This window comes from Triticum urartu, chromosome 1 (genome assembly GCF_003073215.2).
Source record: "Triticum urartu cultivar G1812 chromosome 1, Tu2.1, whole genome shotgun sequence".
NCBI lineage: Eukaryota > Viridiplantae > Streptophyta > Magnoliopsida > Poales > Poaceae > Triticum > Triticum urartu.
Window position 1 is genome coordinate 11,282,627 of NC_053022.1, and position 21,532 is coordinate 11,304,158.

The following is a 21,532-nucleotide window of genomic DNA, read 5'->3' on the forward strand; positions in this document are numbered from 1 at the left end:
GGATAGTATGAGTCCATTTTGTTCTACCATTCGAAAGAACACTTCAAGATGGGCTATATGCTCTTTGTATGATTTTGAGAATACTAACAAATCATCTACGTATACTAATATAAATGCTTGATTCTCATTAAATATATTTTGTATCTTTCTTTGAAATAGTGCAGGTGCATTCTTTAAGCCTAATGGCATTACTATCCATTCGTAATGGCCTTGTGGACAAGTAAATGTTGTCCAGGGAATAGATTCTTCAGCCATTTTTACTTGCCAAAATCCTGTCTTTAAGTCGAATTTAGAGAAATATTTACTTTCTTGTATTCTATTAATCCATTCCTGCTTATTAGGTATATTATATGCATCATCAACTGTATTATCATTAAGCCTTTTAAAATTAATTACCATTCTAGATTTATCTCTAACTTCTTCAGCATGATTTCTAACTATAAAAGCAGCAGATCGATGAGGGCTTCTGGTTTCTCTTATAGCTTTTAGCTTTAATAACTCTTCAATATGCATTTTGAACTCTTCGCTATCTTTAGGAGTAGCTTCTATTGGTCCTGACTTAATTATATAATCTGGATTTATGATATTTATTTTGCAAACTATAGAGTTCTTATCCCAATGTTTCATTGGTATTTCTCCAATAATTTGTATGATTTCTAGTGTTTGCACAATCTTATCTATATCCTTTTTAGATTTTATATCTCTATACCAATTTGGAGAGAATGATTGTAACCCAATGCATTCTGTACATGTATTTTCTATATCATATTCTTCTATGGCCTCACTAAGTTCTTCGTCTTTACAGAATTCAAGGGGATCTAAACTTGTGCCATATTCATCATCTAAACTAGATATTTCTACATTTTGTAAGGAATTTATTTGTTTTCTTACTTCAGATATGTATGGAACATTATCTTGATAAGGGATAAATGTTACCCCTTTTCATGTATGATTGTGGTTTGTAAAGATTGCTGTAAAAAATCTTAACCCTATTATCATGTCATCATTTATTACTGACAAATCTCTTATTGTAATTTCATCTATTATATATTTTGTGCCATTTATGTAAGCTTCAATATTATATGCTAGCTGATTATGGATCTTCTTTATTCCTGACATATCAGTAGATACTTCAGCTTTATTATCATCTATAGTTTCAACTATTTCGGGACATCTCATAAAATATTTATCATGGATGATGTTCTTAGTGCAACCAGTATCTAATAGTGCTAGTAGTTTATATGAAATATTTGGCTTAAGAACAATCCTAACTGGGATCCTTATTCCTAACACTTCTTTGAATGGTAGTCGAACAATATATTTATTCCCAAAGCTAGTAATTGCATCTTTCAGTTGTATTAATTTGTCTCCTTTTTTATCCCCACAGCCTACGGTACAGTTCACCTAATGCCACAGTTATTACAATTCAACAAGCACAGTTATATTTAAGTGAACCCTGTCTAATTGTACCAGTGTGTATAGCCAATATGCGTCCATGTAATATTTCTATTTATTTGTTTGGAGAAAATCTTTGTAAAATGTTTAGTCCTACAATCAAGCTCTCTGCAATATAGGAAAGTAAAACTCAAACAAGATAGCACTTGTTTGCCCCTGATGCAACAGAAGCCTAAATACCAAAGCTATAGAAGTTAGGTTACCTGGAGCAAAGATTTATTTAGGCTAACAGCCTCTTTGAGGTTCAAAAGGATTAAATCAGAACCCTCACCTACAGACAATACAAATATTACATCAGAGCAACCAACGGAACCACCACTGATTCGACTTGCCTGCTTGTTCTTCTCTCATAAGATAATAAATCCACACACCAACACTATTGCATTCACCAATCCCATTCAAAGAACTCCTGGCTCCATCGGCTGCATGAGGATCATTAAGAAAAGTAATAGCATCAACAACACCATCTAGGACAAAAGCAAAAAAACGAAAATGAGGGCAACAAGGATTCGTCGCGCACGCCATACAGCGTTACAATCTTTGCGCCCTCTCCGAAATGGTGAGATTCTGCTGTGTGGCGACGCACCTTAGGGAGGAGTCCTACTCGGGGGAGGAAGCTCGCGAAATAGGGCGGTCACGAGGGAAGGCGTTCAGCGGAGGAGGGTGGTCGCCGGTGGAGTGGCTCGTCGGCAGTGGTTATCTGTGTCAGTTGGGTGCTCGGCGGTGCTACTGTGGGGTGGTTCGGGGCGACGACCGCAGTGGTTGGGTGGAGGGCAGTCATGGGCGGTGGCGTGGTAGGGGCCAACGGCGGGGCTGTAGTGGTGGGGGCCGACGACGGTTGCGGCTGGGTTGAGGACGGCCGACGGCAGTGGGACGGTTGGGGGCGGCGGTGCTTGCTGGCGCTGTTGTGGGGTGGTTGGGGCGATAGCGGCGTTGGTCGGGGTGGTGGCCGACGGCAGGGCTGTGGTGGTGGGGCGCGACGACGGCAATGGTTGGGTGGAGGGCGGCCGGCGCCGGATCAGATCTGGTCGAGGGTAGGAGTTTTTTTTCTAGAGGTCGAGGAGTGGGACGTCGATTTGCGGGTGGCTGCGGCCTGGGTTGAGGGCCGGCGCGTCTATAGTTCGTTTGGGCCAGAAAGTTTCGTACCTCGCGCGCTTTCCCTCACCAGCGCGCGCTCAGGCCCAATATTTGTTCCGTCTCGCTCCCAACAGGGTTCCGGCAGTAAATGGGCCAGGTTTGAGTTCTCCCGGCAGATAATGTGCCTTAAAATGTACCGGCAGTGTGTATGCCTTTGTTGCTCAGGTTCTACGGCAGTTTCTATGCCTTGTGGTACTTGTGCCGGCAGTAACAAATGTCCTGGCAGTTCATGTATGATTGTGGTTTGTAAAGATTGTTGTAAAAAATCTTAACCCTATTATCATGTCATCATTTATTACTGACAAATCTCTTATTGTAATTTCATCTATTATATATTTTGTGCCATTTATGTAAGCTTCAATATTATATGCTAGCTGATTATGTATCTTCTTTATTCCTGACATATCGGTAGATACTTCAGCTTTATTATCATCTATAATTTCAACTATTTTGGGACATCTCATAAAATATTTATTATGGATGATGTTCTTAGTGCAACCAGTATCTAATAGTGCCAGTATTTTATGTGAAATATTTGGCTTAAGAACAATCCTAACTGGAATCCTTATTCCTAACACTTCTTTGAATGGTAATCTAACAATATATTTATTCCCAAAACTAGTAATTGCATCTTTCAATTTTATTAATTTGTCTCCTTTTTTATCCTTTACCATTACCATTTGCTCTTTCATTCCATGATTTTAGCAACATTGTTGTCTTCCTTCTTACCATTTTCTAACTCATCTTTAAGTTTTTCTAACTCTGCTTCTAGCTTATTCATTCTATTTTCTAAATTTCTAACCCTACTGGATAATATTCGTTCTTCTGGTTCTAATTCTATTTCTTGTCTCCACTTTTGATTATTGGTTCTTAGACATGAGGCACATGCTTGTTTTAAACACAAGCTACATGTGAACCTATTATCTTGGCTTTGGTAATATATACAGAAAGAACATTTTATTTTATAATCACCTTTTTCTCTAATCCAATCATGTTCACAATCTACTTGGTTCATTATTTCAATTTTTAAACCGGCTAATTCATCTATTAGGTATATTTCATCTTCACTTGATTCATATTCTGGAGCCTCATTTTCTACTTCATCTGTTTCTATAATTGAATATATTGACTCGTCGTCTTTTATTTCATCATCACATACTAATATATTCTCATTAACACTCTCTCTTGTTCTTCATATTTACTAGAGTACATTTTCTGGTCCTTATTAGGGCAAGTTCTACTTAGATGATTAGGAGAGTTACATATGAAACACCTGCATGTTTTATCATAGGTTTTCTTAGGATTATATCTTTTTACATTTCTTTTATGCAAGAATGGGGCTCTATTGTATGACCTTCTTAAGAAATATCTTTTCTTTGTTCTAAAATTTCTATTATCTCTCCTCTGTGGTTTATAATATTTGTTTTTCCTATGCCTTTCTTCTCCATATGTTAGTGGTATTTGGACAATGTCATTGCAAAAATTGTAATCTGATTTCTTCATAGATCTTTGTGCTTGAATACTAGTACACACCTCTCTTAATTGTTTAAAAACAAATGTTATAGCTTGGGATATATTTACTACGTTTCCCCATGTTTCTTTTTTATACTCCTCAAATATTATGGAACTTAGAGTATCAAACAATTTATTGAAATATCTTTCTACTACACCTACATTAAAACCTTGTTTAGTAGTAGTTACATTATACAAATAATGCTGGGAAATAATTTTATACCTTTCCAACTAGTTAATGTTAATTTTTCCATTTCTCTTAACCTTTCATTTTGTAATGAGGTATGTCCTGATTTTGGCTCTTCTGCTATGATCATATTTGAGATAACATTCGCAAAGTTATTAGGGTTACTTCCTGCCCTTTTTAATTCTTCATATTGACTAGGGTATGACTCTACCCATTGTTCCCATAGAACTTTTACAGATTCTCCTAAAAATGTTTCAAGATATGTTAACATATCTTCTACCTTAGTGCCTATATTATACTGATTTTGTATATATTTTTGTACTATTAAACCTTTCCATATGCTGATTATATTCGGCCAATCTATTGGATCATGAGCTGCTAGGTTTAATATAGCGCCATCATTTTTATAATTTTGAAATTGTACTGGTTTTTCAAAATCTCTTCTTTTAGTACCCATATATCTATATTGTCCAGGGATAAACGTAGGTTGATAGTCATATTTTTCTAGAGGCCATTGTCCAGCTGATCTGGTAGGTCTCTCTCTCTTTCTCCTTCTCTTTTTACAGACGATTCTCCATATCCCCTTCTTCTTTTACCACTATTTTCTACTTTCATGGCTTCCATTGCATTGTCTAAATTATGCAGTCCCACATCATCTAGTGAGTTATAGAAATCACTATTTTGTTCTAAATCATCATATCTTTCATCTTCTAACCACATTTCTTTTATTAATTGTTCCTCCTCCTCATAACCTTCTAATAATAACTTATTATTAATATCCCATTGCTCTTCTTCACTAACAACTTATTATTATTATCTTTATTATTATTATTATCATTATTATTAATGATAGCATTTTTATTATTAATAGCATTTGCTTTTCTTTCTGCAGATGCTATAATTTTATCTTCCATGGTTGAACTACTAGTGACAAACTTTTTATCATTTTTTAGTTTCTTTAACCTTGCAATTTCTCTAATGATAAATAGTTCTCTTTCTCTAATTTTAGGCCAATCCTTTGTCATAGAATGACTATATCCCATTCAATATGTTTTATCTTCTTTTCCCAATGAATTATTTCATCATCTAAATCAGCCTTTTCCATGCTTTCAGATATACCTTTATTTTTATCATCATTAATTTCTGATTCCGACATAAAAGATTCAGAATCTTCTATTGATGCAGGTTTATAGTTCATAAATCGAATACTGCTACTTCCTTCACAATTTTGATAGCTTTTGTAGTTTTCAGGTTGCTTTAATTCTTTCTTCTCTATTAATGCACCTATCTTCCATTCTTCTTCAGCTCTTTCTTCAGAACCAATTTTAAGAGGATTCATAAACTTTATACCTTTTGATTGCATACTATCAATTACGTCATTCACATTTACTGTATATCTCGAGCTACTTCTATTAGTGAGCCTTCCTATAAATTCTATGCTTAGTAGGAAATTTGTTCCTTCAAAATCTTCATAACCTTTAGTTTGGAAAGCAAAACTCGTTTTTTCAATAAATTCTTTTACGGGCGTCATTAGGTCTGGAGCTATATAGGTTATTAATCTATTTTCATTCATGCCTCCTTCCAAAAACCCTAATGCTGCTTTGTCTACAGATTCCCATCTTCTGTCTAACAAGGTTATCAAAACCTTCGCACCTAATTACTTCCTTGTCATACATTGATATACATGCCTTGATGAACATATTTATAACCACAATATTTTTGCTCATTTTCAATATTTTTGCTTACTATTCTTAAATCTACTGGATGTGTTAACACACTTAATTCTACTTCTCGAGATATTCTGTGTAGAACACTCTTACTTTCAAACATACCCATGTGATATACTTGTTGTGGTTTTATTTTTCTTAGGGTATCTTTCTGATATCTTTCTAGATCTCTTTGTATATCTATAACTTCTTCAATACTATCGATATCATCAGCTTTGCATGATAATCTATGCTTCATGGCCAGAGGTCTTGAATCTTGCCTTACTAATTGGAGAGTTTTGTCTCTTCTAAGGAAGCCTTCAGATAAGTCCATTTTTCTGAATTAATATTTCTAGTAGAGGAAACTATTCCAGATGATGACAACACAATTTCTTTGTTGCTTTGAACACTTTTTAGCTTGTCTAATACTTGAATTAATAGTTGCATGATTGTGTTATTTTGTCTTATTATTACTTTGGAATCTTCTTTTGGGGAGTCGTGATCGGAGAACCCGATAGGAGGTGACATGTATTTTGCTACTTCGTTTAATGCTTGATTATATTCAGTCATATAATTATGAGATAATCAAAGTTTTAACCTCTTGCACCAACTTTTTTATTTCAAGTATATCTTGTCTTGTATCAGTGCGTGGGAGTGACTCTTTGCCTTTACTTAGGTAACACCTTATTGATAACACTTCCTCTTTAATATAATCGTTATTCTTGCAAACTATATTCTGTCTTGCTTTTGCTTCCTCTAGCTTATGTAAAGCTAGATCAATTTTATTATTCAACCCTGAATACTTATCAAAAAGTTTTTGGTATTCTTTGAATAAACTTTCAAATTTTTGGTCCAAATTATCTTGTCTTTTTCCCCAAGATATGTAAAAGTTATATATCAAATCGACGACTGTATTTAACTGGCTATGAGATGTATGCCAGATATGCTCTTAACTAAAAAATGCTAGTATCTATACCTAATAATAAAGTCATTATTGTTTATGTCCGTCCGTCCCAAAATTACCTCCGAAGTTGCCATAAATGACCCACTATGCCACCCATAAGTGAAGAAAAATGATTCGTTATTATTTCAAAATCACCACCGGATTTCTTCTTATAAATTGACACACTCATATAACCCAAACACACAAGCAGTGCAATGGCTACAAACTCATTCTTCCACTCGGGAGACTATGGTTCAATCCCTTTTTCTCCCATTTTCTCTCTTAGATAACAAGTGTGCTTCCTCGTCCCTGCACGAGGTGAATGGGCCGGCTCATGTGTGGTCGTCACACCTGCTGTTTTCTATTTTGTTTTTTAATTTCTCATTTCATTTTTTCTTTTTCCTTCTTTAAATTAATTCGGGATTTCCAAAAAATCAATTTTAAGAAATTGAAAATTTTGAAAAACTATTTGAGAAATAATAAGAACTTGTGAATTCAAAAAACATTTCGGAAACCGTAAAATTTTCATGATTTCGAAGAATTGTTCACATATTATATTTTTAACATAATTTCAAAATAGTTCATGATTTTTTAAAAGTGCTAGCGTATTCAACACATATTTTGGTATTTTTTGAAAAAGTGACCATGCAATTTAAGAAAATGTTTAGACAAATTAAGGCAGATCCGTAAACAATGAACAAAACGAACTGTCGCTTATGTAGTGATTTTGTTAAGGGGTCTGCAGAGGTATTTTATGATTTTAGGAGCCAGATGACAGATCCTAGGAGCCAGATGCCACCACCGACGACTACTACTACCCCGAGGGTGCCTACTACTACGTGGAGGCCGCCGATGACCAAGAGTAGTTAGGAGGCTTGCAGGCAGGAGGCCTTGCCTTTGCGATCCTTGTTGCTGTCTGTGTTAGCCTTCTTTAGGCAGACTTGTTTGCTTTATGTCTGTACTCAGATATTGTTCCTTCCGTTGACTAGTTTGTGTTCGAGCCCTCGAGGCCCCTGTCTCGTATATAAAGCTTGTATGACTTAATTTGTGTTTAGAGTTGTGTTGTGATATCTTTCCGTGAGTCCCTGATGTTGATTGTGCACATTTGTGTGCATGATTAGTGCACGATTGAATCGTGGGCGTCACAGTTAGAGGGGGGAAGACCTGAGAGGAGGAGGAGAAGGAGGAGGGGGAGAAAGCGCCTACGCAGGGGCTCGCCAAGGACCGGAAAGTGGAGCAGCACCTGAGGCGAGAAAGCAACAGGGGGGGTGGCAGGCCAGGCAGTGTGTTGTCGTGCACCGAAAGGTGTGGCTGATGTGCAGGGAGATAGCCTTCATGGTGAGGGGGTGGTGGTGGGGAGGCCAGCCGCGACGGGGTGGAGCGGTGAGCGGCGGCGTGTTCGGGAGGAGGTGGTGGCGTGTTGGGAGACAGGGGCGGCGCGGCCGGCGCGCTGTGGGAGGGGCGTCGGCGCGTTGGGATAGGGGCGGCGACACGTCGGGGGCTAGGGGCGGCGGCGCGTCGGGGGCAGGGCGGTGACGCGTCCGAAGTAGAATACGCGAGGAGTGTGGAGTAGCTTCTTTTTTTAGAAGATGGTGGTGGAGTCTTTTCTTTCGGGCCATCGAAGTTCAGTGTGCCTTTATTAATCTGGTGTACCAATTTAGGAAGTTAAGATCGGGCCTTATACAGAGCAGATAGTAACAAAATAATACTCTGTTGTTACTAGTAACAAAATAGCTCTGCCCTCTGGCACGGCAACATGGATGGAGGCCGGCGGCGTGGCAACAGGGCTAGTCGGGAGGTGTAGATGATGCGGTGGCAGCCGGGGGAGACGAGGAGGCTAGCCAAGCCGACCATGTGGCCTCTATCTCTTATGGGGCTGTTGGGATACTGAGGGGGTGTTTGTTTCCAGGGACTTTTTTGTGTAGGGACTAGAAAAAGTCCCTCTTAGAGACTTTTTTACCAAACGGGAGGGACTTTTTAGGGACTAAACTAGGCATTTGGGACTAAATGAAGAAGACTCTCAAGGAGAGTCTTTTTGGGACTTTTTGGGACTTTTCCAACAATTCCCCTCCATGCACCCATTGGCCCGCCATCCCATGGTGTTGTTTGATTATTATTTTTCCATATACTAGGGGCAACACGGTCATTTAATAACCTCTAGGAAGGGACTAGGGACTTTTTAGTCTCTGAAAACAAACAGGGAGGGACTTTTTATGGACTAGGAACTTTTTAGTTGGGACTAGAAAAAGTCCTAAGACTAGAGAACCAAACACCACCTAAAGTTCAGTGCTTTGCCGAGTTTCATTTGTACATGTGCTCAACAAAGCCATAACCCCTGCCATTCCATATTTAGAAAAAAAATAAAAATAGAAAAAGATATGCCTTTTTCCGTTAGTAGAAACTAGCACATATGTCCGTGCGTTGCAACGGGAGGAATATTTTTTTGCAAGAAGCAATGGGGAAAATAATTGATGTGTCATCCTAAAAAGGGTCTCCACAATGGTAGGCGATAGAGCAAGAAGTTATATTCTTCTCGCTGGACATGTTTGGCACGTAGAATCTTGATAGTGATAGGGTTGGTCGGTGTGGTGACGAGCATCCAACTCATGCCTTTTTTCCTCCGGGTTAGCCTTCATCTCGGGCTTGTGCCTGCCTACTCATTTGTTGGCTACACGGTGATCTTCGGGACATGGTTGCTTCGACCACTCTATGCTATGACGGCGTAACCGGGTGGATTATTAATTGCAGTGCATAAATCCCGTTTCATGAGCATAATCAGGCATGAATGTCCCTTCTTTTTTAGGGTTTATTTTCTTTGATTATTTTAGAGATCAAGTACCCATAATTTTGGTCAAACTAAAGCCAAATAACATAATTTATTGACACGTGTCCATAATTTCTTTCATTTCTAGTCAACCAGCAAAGAACGAATGCACACCGCTAACTAATGGCCATCGCAACTATTTTAAAAATAGTATAGTGTCACATCAGAAATATTTTTGATTTTTTTGAACATTAAAAAATACGAATTGGTGAATATTCTTGGAAACATTAACAATTTTTAAATCCCAGACAATTTAGAAAAATGCGAACATTAGTTTTGCAAATTCCAATATCTTAAGAAAATCACGAACAAGTTTAGAAACATGAATAGTATTTTAAATTCACAAACAACATTTCGAAAACGTTTACATTTTACAAAAACAAAAATATTTTTGGTATTTTGAATTTTTTAAGGGAACATTCAAAAAATTACGAAATGTTTAAGACGCAATTTCTTTTTGAGTTTTGAACATTTCACTAAAACAAGAATTGTTTAAAATATGGAACAGTTTATAAAATGTAATTTTTATAAAAGAATCTTGAAGAATTTTTGGAGAAGACAAAATAATTTTTAAAAAGGGCAGCATTTTTTCAATATTGAGAAAATTTTGAAACCAGAAATTTTAAAAGTTTTAAACATTTTTCAATACAAAAGCAAATTTTGGAATTCAGACCATTATTTGAATATTGGAATAAAAATTGAAATTCTGATTATTTTTGTAATTTTTTACTTCATAAAGAATAATTAAAATAATGAAAAAAGGAAAAAATATAAAAGAGAAATAAAAAGGAACAGAAAAAGACAAATAGAAATAGAACGACGAAAAAGGGGAAACGGGCCAGCCCAGTCATAGGCGTCCTTGCGAAACTTCAACTATTCTTCGGTCCATGCGACAAATAAGGCCTTCCTAACTCTGTGGGCATTAATAAATTTGCTGGCCTCGTTGGGCCGCAGTGCGCGTGGCCCAATGACGGAATTCTGTACTAATCTTTTTTTTCTAGCGGATAGATGCACAAAAGTTTAGTACCACCTCAGAAAGAAAAACTTTTCGACGGTGAACGGATGAAAAAATTGAAAAACGCACCTTGCTTTATTAGTAGGTATAGACTAGAAAAATTGCCCGTGCGTTGCAACTGGAGAAACACAATCTAATATGTTAAAGCACGCTACTGTGCAAATTGAGAATATGGTTCTTTGGCGTGCTGCCTGGAAGATAGATTACTAGCGACTGCATTAAACCAGGGTTCAAAAATATCTTGCTCGATGATGGGCTAAAATAGTGCTGGATTTATTTACAGTGGGTAGAATATTTGTGGATACCATCCATCCACTTGTTTGACTGCAGTAAGTGAAATCATTTATACAGCCCATGATTTCTTGTGTAAAATCTCCAGTAACTACTGGTATTAGACCCAAGAAATCCTTCGGGACACTCTATTTTTTTATGTGTAGGACATCGACTTATCTGAATCATGACTGTTTCCTCAGTAAACTTTATTATTTACCTACAATGTGATTGTTTCCTCAGTAAATCCATTGACACCTATCTGAATAACTACTTGTTCTGAAGCTCCAGTCATAGCCATTTGATCAAAAGCAAAACTCTTAGGTTGTGTTTTCTCCACCCGAGCAAGTTCAAGCAGACCCATCAGCCTGTCTCCTAAGATGAAAGAAATATACACCATTTCCTACCACAAATAAGATAAACATGTTTGTTCTGATTACACCCATTCACATACTATTGAGACTTGAGATCAGTAACCACACATCATAATTAACCAATAACACTACACGCAGACACAAAAGCTAGGAGATGTACACACAAACCAAGCTACATTTGATAGCAATCGTACCACCAGATGGTCTCCAGCATGGGTGTTGAGACCACTACCTCCATCTCGTTGCTGTCTCAAACAGAACCACTTTCAGATGCCTCTACTTGTAAGCTAGCTCTGCATATCGCAACCAAGAGGTTGCACATGCTGCAAGAGCACCTAGCCTAGTTTGTGTACTGGATAAGCTTTGCACATAAGTACCCCAGTGATAAGCTTTGCTCATGGTCTATGTCATTGTCAGTGCATGTGAAAATCTCCTGAAGTGTCTCACAAGTCATATGACTGAAGCGCACCGGCAAAACCAAATGAGAACTCAAGATCTTACGTCTTTCTTCTAATTTTGGTATTGCATACAGGCCCAGTTGAGCAACAGACGATATAAGACATCTTCATTTTTTTCACATGTAGGTCAGTACTTGAAAATATGGCTTCAATCCCAGCAAGTGGCATGTTCATCACTTCATTTCAAAACCTGAAATAATACAAACCAAGCCTTGAGTACACTTCATACATGATTTTGTTTCAACAATGTGTACACTTCTGTATGAAAAGGAAAGAAAAGGTGGCTCCATCCAATGGGGATCACACACTTATGCACATCACTGTATTTGTTGGCAAGGAAATCCTTAGTTGCAACTATCAAATGGTGAACTTCAACTGCCATCGAAGTGTAGCATGGATAGTCTAGGTAGAGAAGCGCAGATTCTGTGGTCATATGGAAGCTTGTGAGAAACTGGCTACAATGCCTCATGCAAGAGAGAACCTCAAATTTATCGGCATCCATTAAGATGTCAACGAGAATAGCAGGCTCGGTTGTTTGTTAACTTTCCACTGTACAAAAAGCTCAAAAGGTCCATAAGGGCATTTTCCTATGTTCCAAGTAGAATAGAAACAAAAAAGCATAAGGGTTAAAGAAAGGGTTGTGAATGGTTATTTAAGTATGACTGTTGACTTTCGGTATTGGGGAAAGTTATATGTACCGAATTGTAGACCAAAAATCCATTTAGTAGGTAAAATCGAGAAGTGAAAATAGACTAACCATCATTATTAGAGATAGTCAAAAAGTGGTGGAAAACTCAAATGTAAATGCATTCATCATTACAATTAATCAATATTTCAGTCGTTCGTCTGCCTCATCATCCTTCTCTAATTGTCATAAGCAAACTAAATATCTCTAGTGAAAAAAAGAAACTACATATAAAAATTTAACAGCTGGGCAAGGCCTATAATTCTGGTGCATACCTTTTCTAACACACCATGGAAATCTACAGTGGGAACAACTCTATTACCATTACTGGACATAAGCCAGTTCCCATCCATAATGTCCTCTAAATATAAAAGGCATAAGCAACGACACAGAAAAATAACACTTCCTTACATCTTTGTAAATTACATATTAGCAACTTGACTCCATTTGATAATAAAAAATAACATTGTTTCTTTCCGACCATTAAAACAGAATATGACAAAAATTTAGAATATATAGGGCCAAAATTTCCTACAGGAAAGAAGAAACTTGGCATCCTAAAAATAGGACTTCATACAATGTTTTAGAAATATAGCTGAATGCAAACCATGGTTCAGATTCAGCTCAAAATTCAAATAACACTTTGAAGTTTAATTTAAAATGCATCAAAACAAAAATTAATACTCCCTCTATAAACTAATATAAGATATTTCAGGTAACTAATTTAGTGACCTAAAATTTCTTATATTTGTTTACTGAGGGAGTACATTACTGCAAGGTCCATAAGTGAATCTCCAATAAAACGTCCATGGGCCGAACCAACATGTACACCCAATTCTAGACTACATATACAGTTTTGTAGCAAAGACAACACAACAATGTTACCTGGAGTCATGGGCGGATTTGGGCCCCAGGCAGCCCAGGCCATTGCCTGGGGCGTGGGGAATTTCCTCAGCCTATATCTAGAAGAAAAACAAGTTCGGCCTGGGGTGCAGCCCAGTTCCAAGCCCAGGCAGCCCAGGCCAACTGGCCCAGCCGCCCAGGCCGACTGCCTCGCACGGCAGAACCCCAGCCGTAGCCGCCCGTTCTTCCCCCGTTCCCCGACTCGGCCGTCTCGAGTCTGGACGAACCGTAGGCGCCTGCCGTCAGCGCCGCTCGCCACCCGGCTCCCCCTCTCCCAGCACCCGCGGCTCCCCCTTCCCCCCATCCGGCAGCGCCTCCCATCTCCCCCTTCCCGTCTTCTTCATAGGTTGCGCCGCTGCCTGCTACTGCCCTGCCCGGCGTCCGGCGAGGTGGTCCTCAAAAATCGGCCGTGCTTCCCGACACAAAGGTACTGGTTTGATATTTGATGGTTTGATGCCCATGTGATGCCACTATTTTTGTTTCTAGAGATGCCACATTGCCACTGTTTGATGATGACTTTTCTAGATGCCATTGTTGTTGCTTGATGCCACAATTTGTTAGATGTGGAAACCGATTTAGACATTGAGGAAGGCAAGACAAGTAAAAGAAACAATACGTTGAATTCTTTTTTTCAAGTTTGAACCACGGGTACGGCAACGGGTCCTTCAACTCAAGATGAGTAAAAATTTGATGGAAGGCTTAGCTTCTTTTGCAATTGAAAATGTAGTCATGGGAGGCCCAGATCAACCAATCCTTTTATTTGGTATATCAATCTTTCGGATCATCCATATATATGCTACAGATTGTCTTTTGATTTGTTTTGCTTTATTAGTTGAACCATCATGAAACAAATGTTATCATTGAATATTATGTTTGGTTTCTTATTAGTTATGCAACATAGATTGACTTTCAATTTTGCAGTCTTAGTGGACTGAGACTTCGCTATGTGTCAACCGATGTAGTATTCCTTTGATCTTGCATGGAGATCCGTACACAATTTATTTTTTCATTTTTTTCTTTTTCCTTGTTATATACTATGTCACTTGACTGAGACTTGGTTAACTCTCGGTCGACTGACCTAAACACACCCATTGACTTTCGTATGCCTTGAAACCGTAGTTTTTTTCCGTAGATGTAAGCCCTTAGTTTCTCGCCTGGGGCGTCAGCCAATCCTGGGTCCGCCACTGTCTGGAGTAGTGCTCCAAGAGATTTCTGGACATACTATGACTAACTCCTCTAGCACAATTATTGAGCAGTTAAACCGATGCAGAGTAACCACACAGTTTAGTCTGAAAGGACATAGAATATGTAGAAATAGCTTTCAAAATCCACACATAATAATCCTGTACATGTGAAAGGAAAAATTTGCAGGTCAATGGTCCACTTAAGATAATGCCCGCGGTGTGGTCTTCTGAAGAAGAAATCGCTGCCTAGCTGGGAAACACCTAAAACCTGACGTGAAAATAAGTTGATCCGTCTGAATGGATACAAACATTACTTTCACATACACAGTGATTGAACTTGGAATCAGGCACTGGCATATGCAAGCATTGAAGAATATTTGCGAGAATCACAATACCTGGGACTCAATAGTTTCTTCAGAAAAGTACCCATCAAACCAAGATTTAATATACCAGCAAGAATGTCTGCCATAATTTCAGTCATCAGGAATTCCTGCCAATGTCCTGTTATACCATCAAGAGATTTAATAGAGCTATCTTTGAGATCAGGCGATGGAGTTTGGAGCTGCTGTTCGCTGAAGATTTATCATATTATCGGACATTCAATCGTCTCAAGCACATAACCTACTTGCGCAGGGCAGTCCGCGCCTCCAGTCCATGACATGATGCATTGGACATCACTGAACGATCTCCGGAGATGCTGGAGTGATGGTAGCTTGGCTAGTTCGACATTCCCCTGTTGTCGGTCTCCGGCCACCTTCATTTCTTCGCAAATGTCGCCGGCCGGCCACTGACGACAGCTGACCGTTGCTGCTGAACTTGGCCTCCAATGCTTCCTCTAGCCGCCTCCTTTAGTTTGGCATATCTGCAGCGTAGAGACCAACATGATCATTTACCCCATGTAAAGTGCAATTTGGAAGAATGCAAATGTGTACACAATTACTTCCACTGTATACATGGAAGTAGCGATGCATTGACTACTGTACCCTGATTAAAAAAGTAATGAGTAACAACTCAAGTAAGAAATCAAGAACATTGAAGCTGATATTCAATAATGGGAAGTGCACATGATTAACTTGTGCTACTTGCGCTCCATCATAAAATAAATGTCACAACCTCTGGCATCAGCAGTGGGATATCATTGTCACTTTGGCCAATTACCGAAACACAAACAAATCAAATTTGACCCTACATCTCTCTCTGTAGCCAATAGGGAGAAGCGTCATCACCTCATCCACCAATGCCACCCGTGCGTGCTCACGTCCCCGTGTTGACCACCATGGTTGAGTCTGCGGGGAGTAGGGGTGGGGCGGAACAGGGAGGGAGGAGGGAGATGGAGAGGGAGAGATGGAGAAGAGGGGCGGCGCGCGGCGGGGCGGGTGGGAGGTGGCGGCGGCAGGGGTCGCGGGGCGGGGCGGGCAGGAGGTGGCGGCGGCGGCGGGTGGCGCACGGTGAGGTGGAGCGGGGCAGGAGGTGGCGGCGGGCTGGAGGTGGAGATGGGATCGAGGAGGCAGGGTGGTGCGGGCGGTTGGGCTATTTTTTTTTCTTTTTCTCTCCTCCGTACCGGTTCCGCCTGACTTATGACGAGGACTGCGGGTTAATTTCTCATAAACGGGGGGACTTTTTTGCAAAAAGGCCGATGACGGACGACCGGAAGCGATAACTGGTTTATTAGTAGGTAAAGATATAGATATAGATTCGGCAAAGGCAGGCCGCCGTCACGTAGTCGGTGGTTGATCCTAAGATCCGGAGCAATCAGTCGAACCCCCCCCCCCCCCCCCCCCCCCGCGTCGTCTCCTCCGAGGCGACTCGGGGGCCAACCCTAGCCACCGCCACCTAGTCCCCCCGCCCCCTCCCTCCCTCCGCCGCCGCCAGAGGTGGCCAGCGGCGCGGCCGCTCGGCACCCATGAAGGTGGCGGCGGGGACTTTGGCGGATCCACTTTGCGTGGAGAGCCTCGGCATCCGGGGCGGCGGCCAGCGGCGTGGCCTGTGCGACGGGCGGCGCCGCGGGGTGCAGGTGGGTTGCCTCCCCAGTCGTGCGGGCGGCATGGAGACGGCAGGTGTCGGCGGCTGCAGCAGCTCCTCATAGGCCGGCTGTACCTTGGAGAATCGGCGTCTCATCCTCGATCTGCTCCGATCCGTGCCGCCCCCTGTCCCTGGTGGCTCCGGCCGCCGTTTCTGGATGCCGGGTGTGAGGATCTGGTGGTTTCGTGCGGATCCGGGGGAAACCCCTGGCCGGCGCGGCGGCCACACTGAAGATGTCGCCTTTGGGCGTCGTTCTCCTTGCTGAAGGCTTCGGTGGGCTTCCTGCACCTCCCACCCCACCCAGCAGCTCAGGTGAAAGCCTCAGTTCCTCGTTTCATGGAGACGACGGCACCTTGGTGGCGTGAACCTTCCTGAAGGCGTCGTCAGGGAAGTGCTCAAGTGGTGGTGGAGTCGGTGGTGGTTCGACGACGGATTGTATTGGCCTGATCTTCATCTTCGGCAACTTGCTCGGGTCTAGGTGTGGAGGGCTTCAGCCGCTGGTGCGAGGGGATCGGGGTCCCTCTCTCGTGCCATGGGCTATGGTGCATCCTATCCTTGACCGATGCGTGGTGCTGCATACTCTTGGCCTTCTCCGGGGTTTTCACCGCCTTCGTCTCGACAACTCTCGTCCGTTGCTCTGCCTTGCTGCTGCCGGCAACGGTGACTGGGTGTTCGGCTCCCCATTTCGTGTGGGTTTGTTCCTGGTGCCTCTCCTTCGGTTTCTTGGGAATGCTGATCTGGGTTTTAGGGTGAACCACTCCGCAGGCCGCCGGTGCGGCACCCGTCGAGCCCGGGTGAAAGGGTAGGGGCCCTTTGCGGAGGCGGAGTCAGGTCATGTGTTGCCCCTGTTTTCCTTCTGATGGCAATCGGTGACACAAAACATGCACGGTGGTGCCTTCCTCCCATAGCCTTAGTAGGTTAGCTGGTTTCGGCTTAGTGGTGTTCGATGTCATTCTATGTCTTCGAGTTGTTCTACTTAGCACAATGTATCTTTATTTCCGCTCTTGCTTTTCTTGTTGTAAGTGGCAGTCCTGTAATCCTGGCCGGTTGATGGCTTTGTTAATTTAAAGTCGGGCTCTTCTTGAGCCTTCGTTCTAAAAAAACGTAGCCGGTGGTTGCCTGTTGGTGGGGCTCGACTGCCGAGCAAAGATTATACTTGGCCGAGTTTCTATGTTTTGGTGAGCCCACTTTCCTCGACACTAGGAAACTTGTTACATTTTGTCTAGTTTTCTATTTACCTATTGAGTTCTCTCCTTACTCAGCAAACAGGACGAGCTCCCGTCAAAAGAAACTCAAAAAACAATGGGAACTCGGCATCCGCGGCAATTTTAGTTGTGAATAATGTATGTAAATGAAAGCTGTGTATGTAAGATCAAGAACAACATATATGAATGAAGGTTGTGTGTCTTAATCGATGATAAGGATGGGAGAGAATTGTTACATCGACCGGTTGGCAAAGGCAAACACATAGATCGCTACATGGATGTGTTATTTATTTCCAACAATGGAGGAACCGCCCCTCCCCTTCATGACGTGCTTCAGGAACCCTGGGATGTGCACATTGGTGAAGTAATCTTTCCACTCGATGCTCCGGACGTCGAAGTGGAACTGCGCCTTCTCCTCCACCGACATCTCTGCGAAGAGCGCCTCGGTGTTGGCGTTGTCAAACCTGCATGCCAGCATAGGCCTCCATTATTAGTTTGTCTAGGCCATTGAGCACGCACTCATACATGCATGGTTTCTCCAATGCAGATCAACCTGCAACCATAGAAGCCGTAGGGTTGGTACATGCGGGCGAGGTGGATGATCTTCTCGGCGTACTTGCTGAAAAGCATCCGTGCCCGAGGCGAGAGCGTCTCGCCGGCGCCCCAGAGCAGCATGTCCCTCTCCAAGTTGCTGTTGAACTGCAGCATGCTGCCGAAGAGCCTCATCGGCGCCACCTTGATTGGCTGTCCCGACGCCAGGTTGAAGGGGTACCTCGTGAAGTGCTGGAAAAAGAAGGTGAACATGCTGCGCCAAATCAGCGGGTTCGCCGTCGATGATCCCACATGGTAGATGTGCATCTCCTGTGCCGCCCCTATGGCCTGAGCGTGCTTTGCTACCGCTGCCAGGGTCGCGTTCGCCACCATGTCCGCCGGAACCTTACGGAGGGAGAAGAGATCCATTTCAATCGTCATCGCCATTAATTACCAGCTGAAACAACCGCCATATTATATTATGCCAAGCTAGTACATAATTACCACGTCAACGACACCGTCACCGTCGGCAGGGAAGCCGCTGAGCCGGCCTTTAGCGTAGTACAGCATAATCGGATCAAGCATCCTGGGTTTTATTTGTCAAACAAGTGGAGGTCGACCATAGAACGAACTATTAGGTGGGTGAGGAAATTTTAGAGTTTTATTAGTGGACATATATATAACTGACAGAAAGGACACCACAATTGTCCATACCTGATTCCCTCTATCCAACCTGGGATGGGCTCGCTACAAGTGCCTTCGATAATGCTTGGCCTTATCGTCACCACTGGTATCTCTCCTCGCATGCTGTCGAGGACCATCTCCCCCATGGCCTTGGTGAAAACGTAGGTGTCCTGCCAGCCATGGAGTTTTGCCCTGCCGTGCCAGGCAAAAAATCAGTTGCTTCATTATGCTTGTGATGTTGCATGTTTGGGCTATCATTAATGAACTACTAATTATATATATACTCCAAGAAAGACGTGGCGTCACCTCTCAATGCCTAAATCCTTCATTTCTTGAGAGAAAGATGCTGCGTCGTTCGAGTTATGTCTGGAGCAAAAAGCAAGCTTGATCTCTGCCTCTATATCAAGCACAGTGTTCTGAAGTCCTGAAGAATCTGAGTAACCTAATTCCTTCGTGATGGTGTCTCCCAAGCTAAATGGCTTCTCTAGCACCACGCCTTGCCTCCTCCCGTTCACATATGCTGATTATTGATAGGCGCATATGGAGAACATTCAGACACAATGGTCTAATAAGTTCATCAATGCATTAATAAGCTTTGGAGTTTTAATTTGTACCGAACTATGGATAGCATTTTTCACTTTTCAACTAAAGATTAAGGTGTGGGCTTATGCCCTCCGTTTTCTGGCTCTAAAATCAAACTTTTCACCACAACATCTTTCAGTTGGCATTCTGACCTGTTGATACATGCAAGAATAGCTTCAGCTTTGAAAATCTACGCGCAAAACTCATTAACCGGAATGGTCCCATGGTGTTGACATCCATAGCAATATCGTACCTGAAATTTATAATTGCTAGTGATTGTCAAACATGAATGTTTGGAGCAACATACAAAACATGTCTGACAAACCTCTCATCGAATGTCGTATTCGCTGCACTGTTGATGATGATGTCCACTGTTTTTACAATCTCATCAGCTAGCTCAGGCGCAATGCCCATGTTGGCTTCTCTCACGTTGCCTACTACAGTAACCAGTTTTCTTGCTAAAAAATGGCGGTAGTCTTTCCCATGGAGTTGCTCTAAGCATTTGAAAAGTTCTGTGCCAACTATCTGCGTGCATATATCAATTGGATCAAGATTGAAAACTACTCCCTCCGTTCACAAAAACAAGATGTTCTAATTTTCCTCTAACTCAGATGTATATGAACACGTTTTAGTGTATTTATTCACTCATTTCAGTCCATAAGTAGTCCATATTGACATTCCAAAACATCTTATGTTTATGACCAGAGGGAGTAGTCTCGACTATCGAGTCTTTGACTCTTGACTCTTCATCTAATGCCTTGCAGAAAAACTAAATACTCCATCCGTCCAGAGAGTGTATCAAGACTCATTTTAGTGTGTAAATTCACTCATTTTAGCGACAGTTAAGTTTGAACAGAAGTAGTAATAAATTAAGTAAAAATCAGCGCACCTCGATTTGCAACCTTTTCAGTGCTGCCTTGCTGTCCTTCGCCTTTATCAACACATATATCTTGCCGACATCAGGAGTTGTCCTCAAGATTTTCTCAATAATAACTGGCGCAATAGAGAAATATAAATCAATCTCAAAAGCTATGTTGCGTGCTAAACATCAAGGATGTAGAAGAAAGAAACTATACCTTTTGCTAGAAATCCAGTCCCACCAGTGATGAGAAAGTTCTTGCCCCCAAGGAACTCTATGATCCCGATACCATCTGGTTCATTTGATGGCGCTGAACCGGCTATGGGATTCTTGCGATCCATTGTCACAGCGTACGAAGGCCGTGACTCACCATAACTGCTCAAGTGCTTCTTCATGCAGCTCGCCGATGTATCACTGCCAAGACGCCGTTTGCTCACTGGCAGTGCAGCAGCGCTTCTATTGTGGGCACGACCTCCCTTCCTAGCAGGAAAGCCTACACATTTGTCAGCAACAGCATAGTAAAGGTTTAACATGGCAGCCAACTTGGAAAGTCTGAAGAGGGAGTGAACTGAAATAATATATCCAACGCTTCACTACAAGCTTAATGCATGAATGGGAGTGCTACATCCCTATTTATACTATTTTATAGGACACATGGGAAAAAAGTACTAAATAAATTGGTCCAGTTGTTCTCCAGCCAATTATATGTGTGACCAACACGTTCCTAATGTGTGGTACTCCCTCCCTCGATCTCTTCCAAAATATAAGGCGTTTTAGCCTTGTCGTAAAAATAAAACCTGCTCAAGTTTGATAAATTTTTTATAGAAAAACATATCAATAGTATATTATTATCAACAAGTAAACACCAAATTATTATTAGTACTTGTTGATATATTTATTTTACAGGTTTGGTCAAACTCGATTTTTATTTAGAATAAAATAAAATTTATTATATTTTGAATCAGAAAGCTCTTCATAATTTTGGTATGCTATGCC

The 21,532-nt window shown here is 41.4% G+C and overlaps 1 protein-coding gene and 1 long non-coding RNA gene across 2 annotated transcripts; both read right to left on the reverse strand.

The window, feature by feature from the left end:
- Positions 1 to 1,392: 1,392 nt before the first annotated feature.
- LOC125534983 lies at positions 1,393 to 2,523 on the reverse strand. Its single transcript, XR_007294573.1, has 3 exons — positions 2,042 to 2,523; positions 1,827 to 1,877; positions 1,393 to 1,726 (listed from the first exon to the last, which is right to left on the reverse strand). It is a non-coding gene; the product is annotated as an uncharacterized LOC125534983 (long non-coding RNA).
- Positions 2,524 to 18,017: 15,494 nt separating this feature from the next.
- Positions 18,018 to 21,119, reverse strand: LOC125535050 (fatty acyl-CoA reductase 2, chloroplastic-like). Its single transcript, XM_048698140.1, has 9 exons — positions 20,754 to 21,119; positions 20,567 to 20,670; positions 20,003 to 20,202; positions 19,830 to 19,930; positions 19,402 to 19,615; positions 19,126 to 19,287; positions 18,916 to 18,997; positions 18,434 to 18,816; positions 18,018 to 18,344 (listed from the first exon to the last, which is right to left on the reverse strand). Exons 1-9 carry the CDS (start codon positions 21,067 to 21,069, stop codon positions 18,164 to 18,166), a joined length of 1,743 nt encoding a protein of 580 aa, XP_048554097.1. The 5' UTR covers positions 21,070 to 21,119; the 3' UTR covers positions 18,018 to 18,163.
- Positions 21,120 to 21,532: the final 413 nt, after the last annotated feature.